Source organism: Carcharhinus amblyrhynchos, chromosome 6, assembly GCF_965287045.1.
Source record: "Carcharhinus amblyrhynchos chromosome 6, sCarAmb.v2.hapA, whole genome shotgun sequence".
Lineage (NCBI taxonomy): Eukaryota > Metazoa > Chordata > Chondrichthyes > Carcharhiniformes > Carcharhinidae > Carcharhinus > Carcharhinus amblyrhynchos.
In genome coordinates this window covers 11,560,851-11,582,779 of record NC_137329.1, presented here as the reverse complement: position 1 = coordinate 11,582,779, position 21,929 = coordinate 11,560,851, and the positions used below count along the sequence as shown (strand labels likewise).

Below are 21,929 nucleotides of genomic sequence, written 5' to 3'. Positions count from 1 at the left end.
GCTGGTTGAAGCTAAACAGGAAGAAGAACTGAACCAATAACGGCTCAAATACAGAGAATGAGAGCTCTGCTCATCTGGGCCCAACTTCCAAAACATCCCGAAGAAGTGAATTCCAGAATTGAGGTTCCACGTGACTGATGGCATGGCCCCCCCCTGCTCTGGGAAAAAAGGAACCGGGGAATCCATAAGAAACCAGAGATCTTGTAGGGATTAGAACGAGGTTGCAGAGCTCAGCAAAAGTGAGCTCATAGAAGAAAATGAAAGCTGAAGCACATGGAAATTGATTATTTTTAAAACTGAGGCCTTTGATGGACCGAGAGCCAGTCAGGGTTGATGGGTGGCTTAATACAAGTTAGAATATTGATGGGGTTTTTTGGACGAGTCCAAGTTTATGCAGAGCAGAAGGTGTGAGGCTGGTCAGGAGGACGTTGGAATATAGGTGGCACAGTGGTTGGCACATAAGAACTAGAAGCAGGAGTAGGCCATCTGGACCCTCAAGCATGTTTCGCCATTAAGTAAGATCATGGTTGATCTTATCATGGACTCAGCTCCACTTACCCGCCCGCTCACCATAACCCTTAATTCCTTTACTATTCAAAAATGTATCTATCCTTGCCTTAAAAATATTCAATGAGATATCCTCAACTGGGCAGGGAATTCCAGAGATTCACAACCCTTTTTTGTGAAGAAGTACCTCCTCAACTCAGTCCTAAATCTGCTTCCCTTAATTTGAGGCTATGCTCCCCAGTTCTAGTTTCATCCGTCAGTGGAAACAACTTCCCTGCTCTACCTTATCTATTCCCTTCATAATCTTATATGTTTCTATAAGATCTCCCCTCATTCTTTTGAATTCCAATAAGTACAGCCCCAGTCTATTCAGTCTCTCCTCATAGGTCAACCCTCTCAACTCCAGATTCAACCTAGTGCATCTTCTCTGCACCCCCTCCAGTGCCGATATATCCTTCCTCAAGTAAGGAGGCCAAAACTGTACATCTTTATACAGCTGCGATATAACCTCGCTGTTTTTAAACTCCATCCCTCTCGCAATAAAGGACAAAATTCCATTTGCCTCCTTAATTATCTGCTGCACCTGCAAACCAACTCCTTGTGATTCCTGCACAAGGACACCCAGGTCCCTCTGCACAGCAGCGTGCTGCCAGGGACCGGATTCAATTCCGGGTGGAATTGGAATGCGTGGAATCTGCACATTCTCCTCATGTCTGTGTGGGTTTCCTCCGGGTGCTCCGATTTCCTCCCACAGTCCAAGGTTGCGCAAGTTAGGTTGATTGGCCATGACCTCCTTTGCATTGGCTGTGATCTGTGGATTAGTTCTATACTGGAACTGTAAACAGATGCATATGTCTTGAACTTCTCTCTTACCTATTCCCTTCATAAACTTGTATGTTTTTGTAAGATCTAGCGTCAAGGGATTAGCAGGATAAATATGTGGTGTTGTGGGAATAGGGCATGGGTGGGATTGTGGTCAGTGCAGACTCAATGGGCCGAATGGGTTCCTTCTGCACTGTAGGGATTCTATAGTTCAGTTTTTGGAAGTAACCAGAGCATGGATGAGGAGTTCCACTACGTTCTGTCAGTATTGCCCTAGGATGCCAGCCTGCATTATGTGTTTAAGTCGTGTCCTGTAAGATAAGCCATATAAATTTCAAATAAGGCACCTTGGTTCACTTCTAGAAGAATGATTTTCAGAAACAGGAACGTCATATTAAACTTAGTTAGATCACACTCGGGAATTCTGGTGCCTGTTTGCAAAAAAGTGTATGGAAATAATGGAGAAGATTCAGGAAAGAACTGAGGGAGTGTAATAGTTAATGTTAACAATTACCACAACCCATGACCTAATTTTTAAAAAATTAGGTAGCAAAGCCAGTAAGGAGGTTTGAGATTGTAATTGGTAATTCTGTGATTCAAGCAAATGGAATGATTTCTTTTAAACAGTTTATATTACTGGGTCATTGTTTTTTTTAGCACGAGGAGATGAGAGGAGCTGCAGACATTCACTCTTGAAAGCATTTTGAACACCCAGCAAAGACTCACTCCTGCACTGAAGAAGGGAGAAGCAGGAGCAGCTAAACCCAACTTGTACAACTAGATCATTTCAAACTTTTAAAAATAGTTAAAACATAATCTTGCGAAAGCAGGAACCTTTTTTCAAAACTGTTTCTTTTTTAAATATGTCGGTGTTGAAATCCATTGTCTGTGTTTGTGCCTAAAGACGGTTTATAGTGCTGACGGTACGCAGATTAGTCATTGTAAGGGCATTTCCTAAAAGTCCAGCTGAGTGAGCGATCGAATGAGTGTGGTGTTGGCAGTTCTGCTCTGCAGAGTATCTGTGATGTGAGTGAATGCTGACTCATTGTTTCCATGGCACCCTCTTCCTATTTCCTCCAGAGCACAGATAGAAGCAGCTCAGTCAGTACAGGCCCAAGCCAAGATAACTCAGCAAAATAAAGACCACTCACCTGATAAAGGAGCAGCGGTCCGAAAGCTTGTGCTACCAAATAAATCTGTTGGACTTTAACCTGGGTGTTGTGAGATGTCTTGCTGTGCCTACCCCAATCCAATGCCAGTATCTCCACATCACAGCAAGAATAAAGACAACTTCATTGACCACAAACAACTGTTACTTCTGAAGTGCTTATTGGGGTATTTGATGGGTTGATGCAGGAGTAATGAAGTTAATTGAATTTCTCTGTCAGTCATTGGTAGTACTTTTGTCTTTGTTACAAAGCTGTGGCTTTGTGGTTGAGCTATGAGAAAGGATTAGTTGGCAAGCCAGTTGAGAGAGCTCTTGGAGATAAGTGATTATAATATGGTAGAATTCTTTATCAAGGTGGATAGTGATGTAGTTGATTCTGAGACCAGGGTCCTGAATCTCAATAAAGGTAACTATGATGGTATGAAGCATGAATTGGCCATGATAGACTGGGAAACATTATTGGAAGGAAAGACAGTGGAGAGGCAATGGTAGGCATTTAAAGAACAAATAGGTGAATTCCAGATGTTGTTTTATTCCTGTGTGGTAAGGGAATTGTGGCCAAACCCTGGCGTACAAGGGAAATTAGAGAGAGTATCAGATTCAAGGAAGAAGTATACAAATTGGCAAGAAAAAGCAATAGGCCTGAGGATTGGGGACAACTTAAAATTCAGCAAAAGAGGATCAGGGGATTGATTAAGAAGGGGAAAAATGGAGTATGAAAATAAGCTAGTGGGGAACATCAAGGCTGACTGTAAAAGTTTCTATAGATGAGTAAAGAGAAGATTGATTAAAAAAATACAGGCCCCTTACAGTCAGAAATGGGAGAATTCATAATGGGGAATAAAGAAATGGTCACGGAATTAAATTTGTTCTTTGCTTCAGCCTTCACAAAGGAAGACGTGAATAATGTACCAGAAATGCTGAGAGAAACATGTTTTAGTAAGGAACTGAAGAAAATCAGCATTAGCAGAGAAATGGTTTTGGGGAAACTGATGGGATTGAAAGCAGATAAAACTCCAGGTCCTGATAATCTTCATCCCAAAGTACTTGAGGAAGTGGCCCTGGGAATGGTAGATCCATTGGTGATTGTTTTTTTTTCAAAATTCTTTGGACTCTGGACCAGTTCCTACAGATTGGAGGGTAGCTAGTGTAAGCCTGCTATTCAAACAGGGAGGTAGAGAGAAAACAAGGAACTATGGACCAGTGAGCCTAACGTCAGTACTGGGGAAGTTGCTAGAGTTTTTATCAAGGATTTCATAACTTGGCATTGGAAGGCAGTGGTATAATCAGACAAAGTCAGCATGGATTTACAGAAGGGAAATCATGCCTGATGAATCTATTGATATTCTTTGAGGATGTAACTAGTAGGTTGACTGAGGAGAACCAGTGGATATGGTTTATTTAAGGTTCCAACAAGGTCTTGCGTAACAGGCTACTATGAAAAATTAAAGCACATGGGACGTCTTGAGATGGATAGAAAGGTTAGCAGATAGGAAGCAAAGAGTTGATAGAAATTGGTCTTTTTCGGATGGGCAGTTGGTGATTAGTGGGGTTCTGTAGGGATCTGTGCTAGGACCCCAACTGTTCATGTTATATATTAATGATTTGGAAGAGGGGACCGAATGTATTATCTGCAAATTTGCAGATGGTACAAAGTTGGGTGGGAGGGTGAGCTGTGAGGAGGATGCAGAGATGCTTCAGCGTGATTTGGATAGACTGAGTGTGTGGGCATATGCATAGCAGACACAGTATAATCTGGGTAAATGTGAGGTCATCCGTTTTGGTAGCAATAATAGGAAGAGAGATTATTACTTGAATGGGTGTAAATTGAGAAAGGTAGATAGTGAAACTTTGGTGTCCTTGTGCATTAGTCACTAGACTCTGTGAATAGGGTGGATTCACAAACAATATTCTTGATGGTGAGGGAGTCTAGAACTAAGGGTCTTATTTTGAGGATAAGGAGTAAACCTTTTAGAACTGAGGTGAGGAGAAATTTCTACACCCAGAGAGTAGTGAATGTGAATACTACCACAGGAAATATTTGAAGCCAAAACATTGTGTGATTACAAGAAGAGATTAGATATTAGCTTGTGGGGCTAAAGGGATCAAGGGATATGGGGGAAGGGGGAATCAGGATATTGAATTTGATAATCAGCCATTATCAAAATGAATGGTGGAGCAGGCTCGAAGGGCCAAATGGCCTACTCTTGTTTCTATTTTCCATGTTTCTATGTTTATGTTCTGCTCCAGAATCTTCAACACTACGTGCAGCTGATATTTCAGATGAGGCATTTACTACATTCACAAGTGGACAACTCTACTTGAAGAGCAAATTAACACATATATGTGTGTATATATGTACATATATATATCTCCCTCAATAGCACCAATAAAATCAGATTATTTCTTTATAATCTCATTGATGTCTGTGAGCACTTGGTGAGTTGGCTGCTGCAGTTCCCACATTGCAAAAGATCTGACATTTCAACAAGTACTTGTGTGGTCAGAGTTCAGGGATGTCCTGAAATTGTGCCAGGGGCTATGTAAATATAAAAGTACAAGGTACAAGAAACTACAAAGCATTGTGAACGAAACCCAGTCCATCATGTAAACCAACTTCCCAACCATTGGCTCTACTGCCTCAGAAAAGTAGCCAACATAATCAAGAACCCCACGCACACCGGACATACTCTCTTCCACCTTCGTCTGTTCAGAGAAAGTTACAATTGTATCCATCTCTCCCACCACTTTGGCTGCTCATTCTATATATGCACCACGCTGTCTGTGAAAATGTTGCCCCTCAGATCCTTTTTAAGTTTTTACCCCCTCACCTTCAATCTATGCCCTCTGGTTTTGGATTCTCCTACCCTGGGGAAAAGACCTTGGCTATTCACCTTATTTATGCCCCTCAATATTTATAAACCTCTATAAGGTCTCTCCTCATCGACCTAGCTCCAGGGGAAAAAAAATTCCCAGCCTATCCCGCCTCCTGTTATAATTAAAACTTTCCAGTCCCAGCAACATCCTTGAAAATGCATTTTGCACCCTTTCCAGTTTAATTACATTCTTCTTGTAGCAGGGCAACCAGAATTGTATGCAGTATTCCAAATGTCTAATTTGGAGTACTGCATACAATCAACCAATGTCTTGTACGGTTGTAACATAATATCCCAACTCCTGTACTCAATGCTCTGACTGATGAACATAAGAACATAAGAAATAGGAGCAGGAGTAGGCCATCTAGCCCTTCGAGCCTGCCCCGCCATTCAATAAGATCATGGCTGATCTGTTGTGGCTCAGTTCCACTTTCCCGCCCTCTCCCCATAACCCTTAATCCCCTCTCTTATCAAGAACCCATCAACCCGCTTCTTAAAAATATTTAGCGAGGCAGCCTCCACCACTTCAACGGGCAGAGAATTCCAGAGATTCACCACCCTTTGAGTGAAGAAGTTCCTCCTCAACTCCGTTCTAAACCGCCTCCCCTTTATCTTGAGGCTGTGCCCCCTAGTCCTACTGTCTTTTTTGAGCGGGAAGAGTCTCTCCACCTCTATCCTATCCATCCCATTCATCATCTTATACGTCTCAATGAGATCTCCCCTCATTCTTCTAAACTCTAACGAGTACAAGCCTAGTTTATTCAGCCTCTCCTCATAGCTCAATCCCCTCAACTCTGGTATCAGCCTAGTAAACCTCCTCTGCACTCCCTCCAGGGCCAAAATATCCTTGCGCAGGTGCGGCGCCCAAAACTGCACACAGTACTCCAGCTGCGGCCTCACCAATGCCCTATACAGCTGCAGCAAGACCTCCCTACTTTTATATTCAATCCCCCTCGCTATGAAGGCCAGCATCCCATTTGCCTTCCTGACCACCTGCTGCACCTGCAAGCTGGGTTTTTGCGACTCATGCACAAGGACCCCGAGGTCCCTCTGAAGGCAAGTGTGCCAAATGCCTCCTTCATTACCCTTTGTGGATTTTTTGTTAGTCCACACTTGGAGTACTGTGCATAATTCCAGTACTGCAAAAAGAATATTGAAGCACTGCAGAAAGTACGGATTACTTTTACAAGGGTGTTGCCAAAATTGAGAGGGTTTGACTCTCAGGAAAACAGGAGGCAGGGCTGTTATCTCTCGGGGGGGGGAAAAGAAGAAGGTGAGCTCTTGTAGAGATCATTTAGAATTATGGAGCAGTTTGAGAGTTGACGTGAAGAGATAATTTCTGCTTGTGGATGAGGCCAGAACAAGATTGAATGAATATGACATAACTGCAAACAGTTCAAATAAAGAACTTACGAAGAATTTCTTACATAGGAAATGTAGAGTATGCCACAGAGGATATGTACTCTATCCTGAATGGAGAGATTAAAAGAGATAGCATTATTGCTTTAAGGGGAGATTGATGCAGACAGGAAGAAGGTGGCTACGGTGGGTAAAGATTATTAAAGTGGAATTAGGTTTGTGAAGAATGTAAATATCAGGAAAATTGAGTTATGTCAATTGGCTAGTTTCTGTATGGTGGATGATATTCAACTCTGTGTAAGGGATATGTTAACATAAAGTTATTGATAATCAACAAGGGCAGAAATAAAGACCATAGCTGCAGGAAAAAACAGCCATCTTGTTATGTATTTGTTTGCTATTTGGGGGACCTTGCTGGATGCAGGTTAGCTGCCAGACTGCTTACATCCATAAGACTGTAAAATATAGGAGCAGAATTAGGCCCATCGGGTGTGCTCTGCCAATCAATCATGATTTATATGATTCTTATTCCTGTTCTCCTGCCTTCTCTTTGTAACCCTTGATCCCTTATTGCTCAAGAACCTATCTGTCTCTGTCTTAAAGACACTCAGTGACTTGGCCCTCACAGCCCTCTGTGGCAATGAGTTCCACAGATTCACCACCCTCTGGCTGAAGAAATTCATCCTCATCTCACTTTTAAAGGAGCATCCCTTCACTCTGAGCTTGTGCCCTTAAGTTCTAGTCTCTCCCACTGGTGGAAACATCCTCTCCACATTCACTTTATGTAGGCCTCTCAGTATTCTGGAAGTTTCAATTAAATCCACCCTCACCCATCTAAATTCTGTCGAGTATAGATTCAGACTCCTCAACCGCTCCTCATATGGCAAACCCTTCATTCCTGGGATCATTCTTGTGAATCTCCTCTGGACCCCATCCAAGGCCAGCACATCCTTCCCCGGGTATAGGGCCCAAAACTGCTCTCAATAGTCCAAATGGGGTCAGACCAGAGCCTTATACAGTCTCAGCAATACGTCCCTGCTCTTGTAGCACAACACTGATTCGATTTCCAAAGCTCTTACATAGTCCCCTGTTATCCAGGGTGATTTGCTTCCACTCCCGCTTGTTGGATTCTTGAACAAAAACAGAAAATGCTGGAAATAAAGCTAAGGTTTTGAGTTAGGCTGACTCTTCATCAGAACTATTTCTGATATGAGTCAGATTCCGAGATGGATTAGATCCATTGCCAGCTTTGCAGACTCTGCCACGTGTTTCGCAGTTGGTGCTTGATAGAGAGGGTCAGTGAGTTGTTGGGAGGTTGATGCGTTCCCTCAACTTAGCTCCTGCACATTGCCGATAATATCTCAAGGAGTTTGGTGCTGTCCAAATGAGCGTTCTTTATTTTGTTCAGTCACAAGCCAGGGTCTTCCGTGAGTGGGCAGGAATGTTTGACATCTTGAGGGATGCTTTGAGGACATCCCTAAAGTAACCAAGTTCCAAATAGAGAAGTTGCTTCTGGAATCTGCTGCGTCAGGAATATGATTGACGTGTCACACTCAGCAGAGTGGCTTCAAGTGATTAGTGCCTCAATGTTCGGCCCAGTTGGCTCTGGAGAGATTGCTTTCTTTGATAATGAGTTTGGAAAATTTTGCAAAGACACAGCTGATGGTACCTTTCCAGTACTTTGAGGTGTCTGCAAAAGGTCATCTCTGAAGCATATAGGAGCATTGAAATCACTGCCCCTCATTAACTCATGAACTTAGTCTTGACTTTGAGATCCTGGTCCTCAAATACTGTTCCTCAATCGGCCAGTTTCCAAAATAAGAGCACATGAAGTTGTCCTTTCTAAATCTGTTTTTGGCATTGGCACAGTGAAAGGAAGTGTTTATTGTTCATCCTTACTTACCTTGAGTTCAAAAGTCTATAAGTTATAGGAGCAGAATTAGGCCATTTGGCTCAACGAGTTTGCTCCGCCATTCGATCATGGCTGATATGCTCCTCATTCCTATTTTCCTGCCTTCTCCCCATAACCCATTAACCCATTACCAATTAAAAATCTGCCTAACCCCTCAAATTTACTCACTGTCCCAGCATCCACTGCAATTTGGGGTAGCAAATTCCACAGATTCACAATCCTTTGGGAGAAATAATTTTTCCTCAATGCTTTTAAATTTGCTGCCCCTTATTCTAAGACTATGACCTCCCGTCCTTGAATGCCTCACAAGAGGAAGCATTTGTTCCACGTCTACTTTATCCATATCTTTTTATCATCTTAGGAGCAGTAAGATATTGTGACGATTGGAGTTGTATCCCAGAGCTGTTAGTTAGACAGGTTCCCTTCCCAAAGGACATTAGTGGATCTGTTCGGCTGTCCTTTCGCAACAATGCAGTAGCTATTAGTGTTTCTTTTTTTACCTTTCATTTTAACTTTGCATCAAGCCGTGGTTACGCAATCAGCTATTTTTGTGATGTAGGCCAATAATCTGAAAATGTCTGCTATTTGACTTTTGATTTGATTTATTATTATCACATATTAACATACAGTGAAAAGTATTGTTTCTTGCACGCTATACAGACAAAGCATATCGCTCATGGAGAAGGAAACGAGTGTGCAGAATGTAGTGTTACAGTGATAGCTAGGGTGTAGAGAAAGATCAGCTTAATGGAAGGTAAATCCATTCAAAAGACAGCAGCAGGGAAGAAGCTGTTCTTGAGTCAGTTGGTACGTGACCTCAGGCTTTTGTATCTTTTTCCCAACAGAAGAAGGTGGAAGAGAAAATGTCCGCGATGCATAGAGTCCTTAATTATGCTGGCTGCTTTGCCGAACCAGCAGAAGTGTAAACAGAGTCAATAGATGGGAGGCTGGTTTGCATGATGGATTGGGCTACATTCACAACCCTTTGTAATTTCTTGCGGCCTTGGGGAGTGCAGGAGCCATACCAAGCTGTGCTGCAACCAGAAAGAATGCTTTCTATGGTGCATCTGTAAAAGTTGGTGAGAGTCACAGCTGACATGCCAAATTTCCTTAGTCTTCTAAGAAAGTTGAAAATGCACTGGACAATGAAGGATACAATGCTGCCATAATTTGGTTGGGCAAGTTACATGATATTACAGGCATGGGGTTGTGTTCAGTAATTACAAGTGAATGAATAGTTCAGTAACAGGATCACGACCATTCCTCTGGGGCAGAGGAATATACATCTCATTGCTTTAGTTTCATGAGTGTGCATGGTCTTTGGGTTGTGGCTTGGCTTGGTTATATGCCTTTTGCAAGTAAACAGTTGCCTGCTGAGTGACAGATAATTTGTGCTTGTGACCCTGTTTCGCTCTGACTTTTCACTGTTAACAGGAGTCTGCACCAGAATCACTGACCACTTTTTTACAGTAGGTTTTCTGTTTCTTCCTCAGATAGACAAACAGATCCACAGCAAGGACTCTATTTTCTTCCGTGATGGGGTCAGAAGAATTGACTTCATCCTGTCCTACGTGGATGATCTCAAAGACGCAGAAAAGAAAATGGTAAGAACCTTGTCTTTCATACTGACGTCCATTCTGCTTGTAACAGTCATTGAGCAATTGTACACCTAAAATCTACCTGTCAATGCTTAGCTGGCTGCTGTACAGAAAGTTGAACTGGTATCCCACGCTAACACATCTGTGCATACCGATTTGAGCTCTGCATTAGCTAAGGTGCTTTTCTAAGATGAAACATTAAATAGAGGCCCCATCCACAACATTCAGAAAAGGAACATTTGGACTTCGCTAAGATCAAGGCAAAATAGAATCATAGAATCCCTACACTGCAGAAGGAAGCCATTCAGTCCATCGAGCCTGCGCTGACGACAGTCCCATCTGAGGCCCTAGCATAACCCCATATATTTAACCTGCTATTCCCCTGACACGCTAAAGGGCAATTTACCATGGCCAATCGACCTAACCTGCACTACTTTGGAGTGCGAGAGGAAACTGGAGCGCTCAGAGGAAACCCACGCAGACACAGGGAGAATCTGCAAACTCCACACAGTCACCTGAGGCCAGAATTGAACCTGGGTCCCTGGCGCTGTGAGGCAGCAATGCTAACCACTGGGCCACCCTTATGCTGGAATCTGAAACAAAACAGAACTTGTTGGAAAAACTCAGCAGGTCTAACAGCATCTACAGAGAGAGGATAGAGTCAACGTTTTGAGTCAAGCTCTGACAAAGGGTCATCCTGACTTGAAACGTTGGCTCTATTCTCTCTCTACAGGTGCTATCAGACTTGCTGAGTTTCTCCAGCATGTTTTTGTATTGAAGTTTTCTTGCCTTCCCGGTCAATATTTATCTCTCAGCCAACATCATCATAATTGCCCTTGAACTGAGTGGCTTGCAGGGCTATTTCAGAGAGCAGGTAAGTGATTACTGCGGTATTGAGTGATATAATGGAGACTACCTTTCAATTTCAGATTTTATTAATTGAATTTAAGTTGCGCCAGCTACTGTATTGGGATTTGAACCCATGTCCCGAGATCATTAGTCTTGGCCTTTGGATTACAAGTCCAGTGACATTACCATTACATCACCACGTTCCAATTGCGAGCACACTTAAAAATGACCATAAAGTGCTTTGCGACATTCTACTGTTGTGAAAGGAATTGTATAAATGCTAAACATTTTTTTATTGGTTGTTGCCAAAAGCTTAATAAGAAAAGTGCTCATAAGCTAATATATCTTGGTGAGATCTTGCTGATAGCCATTGTCTTCAATACACTTGCACAGGGTGGCACAGTGGTTAGCACCAGGGGTCTGAGCTCAATTCCTGGCTTGGATGATTGGCGTGACATTCGCCTCGTGTCTGCATGAGTTTCCTCCAGGTCTCCGGTTTCCTCCCACAGCCCAAATAAGTGCGGGGTTAGCTTGCTTGGCCGTGCTAAGTTGCCCTGTAGTGTCGGGAGATGAGCAGGATAAATAAATGGGCTTATGGGGAAAGGACCTGGGAGGGATTGTGATCGGTACAGACTCAATGGGCCAAATGGCCTCTTTCTGCACTGTAGGGATTCTATGATTCTAGGAACTCTGTGAAACACTAGACGCTGCAGCAGCAAATTGATGTCACCTGGTTACGTTGGAGTAAGTGTTAACACGGGACTACGTTCATACCACCTGCGCCCTTCAGTTAACAGAGTTGCTGAGCTTGTTGATTTCACTGGAACATTGAGCCAGAATTCACCAGCCCTCCCACTGATGGGATCTTGGCGTGTGAATGACCTGCCATGCCAGAGCTGCGAAATCCTGGCCCCCGTAACTGTGGAGTACAAAATTTGTTCTTTTTATTGAAAGTGCGATCGTGTTACACTTAAAAGCTTCTTACTTTCTTCACTTAAGATTGAACTGAGCCGTTTCAAGTCCTTAGCATAATCTTTATTATGGCTTGCTAGCTTCTCCAGTCAGATTTTAAAAAACTTTTTTCTCCCCCTGTCAAAATTTTTCGCCACAGAATGTTGCCAAGTTTAGGAGTCTCTGTTGCAGTTGCGGGAGTAAGCCTGGGGCCTACATATCTGAGCGGAATTGAGATCTCTTGCATTTGGCCCTTGAGGCCTAATTATTCAAGCCATCCCATTAGACGGCTTTCAGAATGTTCTTTTACCTCATTAGACTGCAGTCATCTGTTTGTGCTGGTCCTGAGCCAATTCCAAATTGAATCACCGTGGGCAGCATATGCCAGTCTAAACTAAACACCATCCCATAGCAGGCAAAGATGACTGTGAGAGTATCACAACTCTGACACGGCACATTTACCAATGTGTCTGTAGAATATGTGCCTCCACATTCACCAATTCTACTTAGAATAGAATCCCTACAGTGCAGAAGGAGACCATTCGGCTCATCGAATCCGTATCGACTCGCTGGCAGCGAAACTTATCCAGGTCGGATAGGTTTATGGGTGGCACAGTAGCGCAGTAGTTAGCACTGCTGCTTCACAGCTCCAGGGACCTGGGTTCAATTCCCAGCTTGAGTCGCTGCCTGTATGGAGATTGCACATTCTCTTCATGTCTGCGTGGGTTTTCTCCCGCAGTCTAAAGATGTGCGGGTTACGTCGACTGGCCATGCTAAATTGACCGTAGATGCGTAGATTAGAGGATTAGTGGGTAAAATAATGTAAGGATATGGGTGTAGGGCCTGCATGGGATTGTGGTCGGTGCAGACATGATGGGCTGAATGGCCTCTTGCTGTATTGTAGGACTTCTGTGATTTCTAGGTCCTATCTGTATGGAATCATAGAATCACTACAGAGCAGAAAGAGTCCATTTGACCCATCAAGTCTGCACTGATCACAATTCCTCCCAGCCCCTAGCCCAGTAACCCTACATATTTACCCTGCTAATCCCCCTGACACCAAGGGGCAATTTAGCAATGCCAATCAACCTAATCCACAGATTTTAGGACTGTGGGAGGAAACCCATGTAGACATAGGGAGAACGTGCAAATTCCACACAGTCACCCAAGACGGGAATCGAACTCGGGTCCCTGGCACTGTGAAGCCCAAATGCTATAACCCTACATAATTCAAAAGATGTGCGGGTTAGGTTGACTGGCCATGCTGATTAACCTGAGAATTGGGGGGGAGGGGGATAAGTAAGGTATATATGAGGGGTTATGGGAATAGGGCCTGGGTGCGATTGTTGCCATTGCAGACTCAATGGGCCAAATGGCTTCCTTTTGCACTGTAGATTCTATAATTTTTAATTCTATGACTCCCATGGTTAATCCATCTAACCTGCACATCCTGGGACACTTAGGGTCAGTTTAGCATGGCCAATCCACGTAACCTGCACATTTTTGGAATGTGGGAGGAAATCCATGCAATTCCCCTTTTTTGTTTACTGTATTTTACATTCCAGTGACAAGCCCGAGGTGTTTTCAAATTGGAGGGGAGGGGGAGAGAAAGCTAGGAGCACTAAGCTTTTCAGAAAGCAGATAGGGCCTTTGGTGACTGTCTGTATGGAGGCTGCACATTCTCCCCGTCCTGCGTCCTGAGAACGTGCAAACTCCGCGCAGACAGTGACCCGAAGCCGGAATTGAACCTGGGTCCCTGGTGCTGTGAGGCAGCAGTGCTAACCACTGCACCACCCTACTGCCATGAACATACAAGTGTCAGTTGAGATTAAATATTATAATGATTTGAAAGACGTCTCTGTGTGTGTGTGTGTGTGTGTGTGTGTGTGTGTGTGTATGTGTGTGTGTTTGGGGTGGGCAAGGGGGTTGTGCTGTGGAGAAGGTACCATTAATAATCTACTTTTGAGACTAACGCTTGAAAATCCTGACTGGAACAAGCAAAAATCGCAACGTAATGATGTTTATCTATGTTATCAATGATCAGTTATTCTGGAAAGAAATGTGTGCTCACCATCAGATAGGCCAGTTGTAGTTTGCTTTACTGACCATGCCATTCCAACTTCATCTCAACCAACCAAGTAACTTGTGTTAAATGTCATTCTGGGTGGCTCAGCTAAAATTACTACTTTTTTTGTCAGGTGCTTATCTGGAAAGGGTGGGGCTCTGCCAGGCTTGGGTGACAAATGCCTGTAGTTGGCAGCTGTGTGTCTGGCAGATGCGATTTTCACTCCTTCTTCCAGCCCGCCCGCTTTAATAGAAAGCACTAATTGAAGATCGCATTCTCAAGGCGGGCAGCAGGAGTCGTGAAATTCCCAGTTTGCTCCATCCTCCACCACAGGAGGACATGCCAGAAAGGATAGAATTTTCCTTATCATAGAATCCCTACACTACAGGAGGAGGCTGTTTGGCCCATTGTGTCTGTACCGACCACAGTCCCACCCAGGCCTTTTTCCCGTAACCCCACATGCTTACTCTACTAATCCCCTCCACACTAGGGTCAATTTAGCCTGGTCAATGCACCCAACCTGCACATCTTTGAACTGTAGGAGAAAACCAGAGCACCCGGAAGAAACCCATGCAGACACAGACAGGGACGTACAAACTCTACACAGATAGTAACCCAAGGCCAACAATTGAACCTGGGTCCCTGGTGCTGTGAGGCAGCAGCGCCACTGTTCTGCTCATGGGGCACAATGTGGGATGGGCAGGAGAGGCTGTGGGCACAGGGAGCAGTTGGCTACTGACCCTGGGGATGTTTCAGGGGTAGCCACGGGCTGCTGGGTGCCAAGACATGCTGTTTAAAAGGCCTTCCCTCATGCTGTGCAACTTAATTCCAGTTATACTAAAACAGGAATGTTCTCCAGTCCTCAACGCCCCCCCCCCCCCGCCCCCCGCAACACACACACTCCACATTCTCCATCCACGCCACCTCAAGTCTCCCCAAACAACCACTATGGTCCATCGTGTCCCCATGCCAAGGTATGACCTCCACCACACACCCCCTTTCAACAAGCTAATAGATTTCTGGACTTTCAGCCAAGCCTTATTATGTATTCTTGGCTGGGAACCCAGTATCCGTGAGTGTACTCGAACACCTAATCCCCAGTGAAAATATTACTTGATTGACGGCTCTGGTTGTTTGATCTCTTCAGTAATTTCACAATGTTTATTTACACATTATAAAGAGATTTCAAGTGCTTTCAGTTATTGATCCTTCAAAGGATCTGGATTGTTGGCCACTTTATTGAACCGTAAGAAAAGTGAGAACTTCTTGAAAACTTTATTTTACACAACTACTGTCACGACAAGGCTCATTCACCCACTATACATTGTATAGAACCAATGGGCACAGAGGTGCCATCATTTTTTAGGGGGGCATAATTTGGAACATAGCCATAGGGGGCATTGGGCACAAACCTTGGCATTGGAGACATGAGAGGCACCATTTGAAAGGTTCTCTCATGCAGGCAAGGGTTCACAACACCTCTGAGGTGTCACAAACCATGATTTGAAAAACTGGCCTGATTCAATGAAATTTGGGGAGGACTCGGACATGCTCAACCTCATAATGGAGCGAGGTGGGTCAGGAATGCAAAGTGTGGGCTTACAGCCAAACTAGCCTGCATTCTTGAAGGGTACCAGATATCCTGGGACTGAGGTCAGGAACCCCAGAATTGGATCCCGGCATCCATTGTTTTTTAAAGGGCTCCTGAGTCATCCTGATTCAGTGACCAGCCCAATATATCCATTATCAAGTCTTTACAATCTTCCTGTTGAGCAAGCTTCCAGCTGTGACAGATTGGAAAGAATTCACAGTGCCAAAGACAATGTGCTGCCAGTTTTGGGTTGAGTATTTTGGTAACTTTGAGCTACAGAAACCCAGTGCAGCTGTGCGAAATTTCCTGTGCAATAAAACTAGCACATGTTCACACTTGATGAATGTAATACACCCAAATTCATGGAAATAAATTCCCTTCAGGTGCTTTGTGCACCAAGGCAGAAAGATAAATCACTGTTTGTCAAGAAAATGAACCTTAGTTACAGTTCTGCCTGATACTTGACTTTTTTTCTTCCCCTGTTAAAATAGTGATGATGAATCCCTCTCTTTCATAATTTGCGAATGACTCATCCTCCTGTCAGGAAAAAAATCCAGAAAGCTTAAATTTCCTTATTTGGCTTCCTTGCAGATTTCTTTCTTAAGTTGTCCTCATTGATGGTGGCACATTTTGTGACCTTGTGTGGAATTATTTTATGGGATAGATTGTAAAAATGGTGGGCGGGGGTGCCGATGGGACATCTTTACCATGCCTGATCTTGGTAACTGATTAACGAGCATTGAGGCAGCTCCATTGACAAGGAAATTGCCTCAACTGCTTCTGACCTGGAAGTCATAAGAACATAAGAAATAGGAGCAGGAGTAGGCCATCTAGCCCTTCGAGCCTGCCCCGCCATTCAATAAGATCATGGCTGATCTGTCGTGTCTCAGTTCCACATTCCCGCCCTCTCCCCATAACCCTTAATCCCCTCGCTTATCAAAAACCCATCAACCCGCGTCTTAAAAATATTTAGCGAGGCAGCCTCCACCGCCTCCTGTCGAGAATATCTGAATTGAATCAAGCTACTGTGAACTATTAAAAGTTCTTCTGCCTGTCTCTGAGCAAAGAAATTGAAAATGCCATCATCCTCTCAAAAATGTGGTATCAATTTAAGGTATTGTGTGGCCGAAATCAAACTCTTGTGAATGAATGGTACACCTATATCAACTGTACCAGAGCAGGCACTAACAACACACATTGGGCGGAATTTTGCTAGTTCATCCCGCCCATCCACGGGCACAGCGAGCCAGTAAGGTCATGCAAGAGCTGAGAAATCAGGATCTCGCCGGAAATGGACAAGAAGTTGAATAAATTATGTTAACTTATTGAAATGTTAATTTGCATGTCTTTAGTGAGTCTAGGTTCTCTCGCCTCTATGGCCCCGTCGGGATAGGTTCTCTCTGGCGAAGAAAGCATCTGCTCCCTGTGAACGGGGAACAGTCATGTTGGCCGGGCCGGTAGAACCGGAGGCCGCTGAGGCCCCCTGGGGAGGTCGAGGGCAAAGGTTGCCCCTTGGGCACTGCCAGCCTCACACCTTTAGTAATGCCCACCAGGCACCTTGGCACTGCCCACCATAGGCGAGATTTGTGGAGAAGGCACCTACGGGGCAGGCAGGCCTTATTTTGGCAGGGCCCACGACAGATTTGTTTAAAAACTGGAAGGTCGAAGGCTGAGTTCAGTCGGGTATTTTGGCTGAGGGTGTTTTTGCTTTAACATTTATTTGCACAGAAACTTGTTTGTGATCAACTTAACATATTTTTAATTCATGTCTAAAGTTGGGTCAAAGCCGATCTCGGCCAGCTGCAGGTGGGATCCTCACTGAAGGGGAATGAGACGCTCACAGGATTCTGATTGTGTTTTTTTGGCTGACAAAGGGGGTGGGGGAGGGGGGTTATTTCTGCTTCAATAGAAACGGGAAGTGTTGGAAATGCGAAGAATATCCGGCGTCTTCTATGCAGAGAAAAACAGGGACCAGTGCTCCTTCGTCAGAACGAGTACAGATGTTACTCCACAGGTGCTGAATATTTGCAGCATGTTTTGTTAATATTTCAGATGTATTTCAGATTTCCAGCGTTAGGAAGTTTGACCCAAATCCCAAGCTCTGCTTTGAAGTCAGGTTAAGCCGCAGCAATTTTTTTTTTTATTTTTGGCGCAAATATAATTATAGAATGCTTCACTCTAAGTGTGATTCTACTGACAAATTAGGCTTCTTTATCAAAACTAGCTTTATTCATAAGAGTTTACAGATAGCTCAAACAAAATGAAACAGGGTAACTCTTAACAGTTGAGCAATCTTTAAACATGGGGGAAAAAAACCCTCTAATTTCTAATTTATCACCATTTCAGTTCCAAGTAAGCAACAGTCTCCCCATAGACTTAACCCCACTTTAAATATAGTTAGCAAACCCAGACATACTTGCTTTAAATTGTGGTAATACACATGAAGGTTGCAGAGAATCTTTTCAGAATAAGAGAGCGCTACCGGAAGTCTTCTATCTTTTGACGTGGAGTTGCTGGCATTGGACTGGGGTAGGCGCTGTAAGTAGTCTCACAGCACCAGCTTAAAGTCCAACAGATTTATTGGGTAGCACCACTCCTTCAATAGGTGAGGGCACTCATCTGATGAAGGAGCGGCGCTGCGAAAGCACATGCTACCAAATAAACCTGTTGGACTTTAAGCTGGTGCTGTGAGACTACTTACTGCTTCTATAGTTAAACAGTCCTCTCCAGCCACTGAACTAAATTGAAACCAAAAGCTGTCTTTCTGGCTCCTCTCATTAACCTCATGACCATATGACCCTATATACCTATACACACCTTCCATTACACTAATCAAAAAAAATCCCAGGAATTCATTCCCATTTATGAATGAAAGCCCATTGAGCCTTCTGCTAAATAAATGCTTACATGGCTAAAATGAGTAATTATCCTGCTTTCCTGCATCTGCTATATTCCTTCCAGACAAACCAACCCCACTGGAGAAAAAGACTGAATCTTAAAGCAGTCCCCCTTAAACATAAAATAAATCAACAGCACAGTATTGTCATATTAACATCTACAGTACTTTGCTCTCCTTCCCTATGCTGCATGTTGGGCATTTATCAAGTGAAATTGGTTGGCGGAGAGAGAGAAAAAAACCTTGCTTGCAGTGCTGGATTCAATATTTTGTTTTGTAATTGGTTCCTGAACTCTGCCTGTCTCTCTGTCTGTGTACAAACATACAAGAATCATCAAGGAAAGATCAGCCAGCCAAATCAGTATAAATATTCTCAGCAGTGATCAATGAAATCCAGATGCTAATTTAGCGCTTTCAAAACTCAACTTCTATGAAGCTTGGAAGTGCAGAATCTAAGCACTGCAGTGCCACAGATGGTGGGAGGACACAATTACAGTACACAGATTCACATTAACAAATTCTGCTGTGTGTCAGCCAAGTCTAGATTGTATCTCGAACTGTATCTGGCTGTTGGAATATGTAGACATCATGATTTATTAATTACCAACATAACAGTAATAATCAGGTGACATGATTACAGATTTGTTGATTCATTATGCCACCAATTATGTCAAAAATGGTCTCCATCCCAATGTTTTAAAAAAGGGGATATGAATTTCAGGTTGTAACACATAGAACAAAGAAAATTACAGCACAGGAAGAGGCCTTTCGGCCCTGCAAGCCTGCACTGACCATGCTGCTGGATTCAACTAAAACCCCCTACCCTTCTGGAAACCATATCCCTCTATTCTCACCCTTTTGACCTACTTGTCCACATGCCCCTTAAAAGTCACTATCATATCTGCTTCCGCTACCAGCTTTGTACATCTCCTTTAAACCTTGCTCCTTAAACCTATGCCCTCACAGAATGACAGATTGCAAATTTTGGGCTCCAGTTGATGTATGGTGGGATACGGATTTGCTATTCCTCATTTTGTATTATTGCCGAACATAAATTTCTACCCAAAAAAGATTCAGCGCTTCTCTCTGTTTGCTAATGCTACCTTTGATGTACAAGCAGTAATTTGCCTTCTCGCACAAAAGCACGTACTCTGTCTTTAAAAAATCATCAGATATAAATCTTACCTGGACCCAGGTTTTTTTTCTCAAGATGGCACTGGAGCGTGGTGACTTCTTGCAAGCTGTGCCCAGCATACCGTCTGATTCTATTTTTACTCTCATTCCAAGCCTCTCAAACTTTTAAGCTCTCTAACAATGCTCTAATTCAATCTATGACTAGCACTACATCTACACTCTCTCCTTTCCTTCTCTATGAATGGTATGCTTTGTCTGTATAGCGCATAAGAAACAATACTATTCACTGCATACTAATACATGTGACAATAATAAATCAAATCAAAATCAGATCAAAGTCTTGAAATTTCTTTCCTCAAATAATTTTTAGAAGACATTTTGACCGGATGCTGGTGCAGTTGATTCAATAGTTCTGGTACATTCTAGGATATGTAAGCACACTGCACATGCAGTAAATGGCAAAACCCTTCAGAATATTGATAGGCAGAGAAATCTGGGTGAACAGATACACGGGTCACTGAAAGTGGCAACGCAGGTGGAGAAGGTGGTCAAGAAGGCATACGGCATGCTGGACATTGAGTTTAAAAATTGGCAAGTCGTGTTGCAGTTTTATAGAACCTTAGTTAGGCCGCACTTGGAATATAGTGTTCGATTCTGGTCGCCACACTACCAGAAGGATGTGGCGGCTTGGGAGAGGGTACAGAAAAATTTACCAGGATGTTGCCTGACATGGAGGGCATTAGCTATGAGGAGAGGTTGGAGAAACTTGGTTTGTTCTCACTGGAATGACAGTGGTTGAGGGGGTGACCTGATAGAAGCCTACAAGATAATGAGGGGCGCGGACAGAGTGGATAGTCAGAAGCTTTTTCCCAGGGTGAAAGAGTCAATTACTAGAGGGCATAGGTTTAAGGTGCAAGGAGCAATGTGAGTTGAAGGAGATGTATGAGGCAAGTTTTTTTTACACAGAGTGGTGGGTGCCTGGAACTCACTGCTGGGGGAGGTAGTGGAAGCGGATACAATAGTGACTTTTAAGGGGGGAGTCCTGACAAATACATGAATAGGATGGGAATAGAGAGGTATGGTCCCCGGCAGGGTAGGGGGCTTTAGTTCAGTCAGGCAGCATAGTTGGTGCAGGCATGGAGGGCCAAAGGGCCTGTTCCTGCGTTGTAATTTTCTTTGTTCACATACTCGAACAGCATAACCAACATTTAGGGCAGAATTATCCATATTTGAAACTTGGGTGCTTTGGCGAGCGGCTCCGGCGGTGCTTTTTCACTGGCCAAAGTGGCAGGATCCCACAAAGTTCTGCGTTTAATACCTCATTAATTGGGCACTGGCAACTTCCCCTCAGAATCCACTTGGCAGGTCAGCAACTGATAGGCCTGCCCGCCATCATCAGGCATTTTGAGTGAATTTTGAATGAGGGTGATAATGGGTTTCTTTGACAAACCCCTTGCTGTCAATGATACCAATGAAATTTGGGGGAGATGGTCGTGTAATGACTAGATAGATCACTAGGCTAGTAATCCAGAGGCCCAGGCTCATGTGCTGGGGACACGGGTTCAAATCCCAACAGGGCAGCTGGTGGAATTTAACTTCAATGAATGAAATCTGGAATATAAAGCTAGTCTCACTAAAAGTGACTGTGAAGCAATCATTGTTGTAAGCATTCACTCTTTTTTTTAGTTTATTTATTAGTGTCACAAATAGGCTTACATTAACATTGCAATGAAGTTACTGGGAAATCCCCCCCGTCACCACATTCCGGCACCTGTTTGGGTACACCGAGGGAGAATTTAGCCCGGCCAATGTGCCTAACCAGCACGTCTTTCGGACTGTAGGAGAAAACTGGAGCATTCAGAGGAAACCCACACGGACACGGGGAGAACATGCAGACTCCACATGGACAATGACCCAAGCTGTGAATTGAATCTGGGACTCTGATGCTGTGAGGCAGCAGTGCTAACCACTGTGTCACCGTGCTGCCCCAGGGAAGGAAATTGACCATCTTCATGGTCTGGCCTACATGTGACTCCAGATCCACATATTCTTAACTGTCCTCCGAAATGACTGTGCAAGTCACTGAGTTCAAGGGCAGCTGGGGATAGGCAACAAACCCTGGCCTTTCCAGCGAATCCTATGAAACAATTAAAAACAAAATTGGAAGCTAAGTGGTTTAGACAGAAAATGTACTTCAGTGT

At 43.7% G+C, this 21,929-nt stretch overlaps 1 protein-coding gene across 7 annotated transcripts in view; it reads left to right on the top strand.

The window, feature by feature from the left end:
• ano5a (anoctamin 5a) overlaps nucleotides 1-21,929 on the top strand; it is a 163,032-nt gene that overhangs the window by 83,391 nt on the left and 57,712 nt on the right. For all 7 annotated transcript variants that reach the window (XM_080189907.1, XM_080189903.1, XM_080189906.1 and 4 more), the window contains one exon: nucleotides 10,138-10,248. In XM_080189907.1, the coding sequence (XP_080046033.1) occupies nucleotides 10,138-10,248 (111 nt within the window). The remainder of the gene's footprint in view (nucleotides 1-10,137; nucleotides 10,249-21,929) is intronic.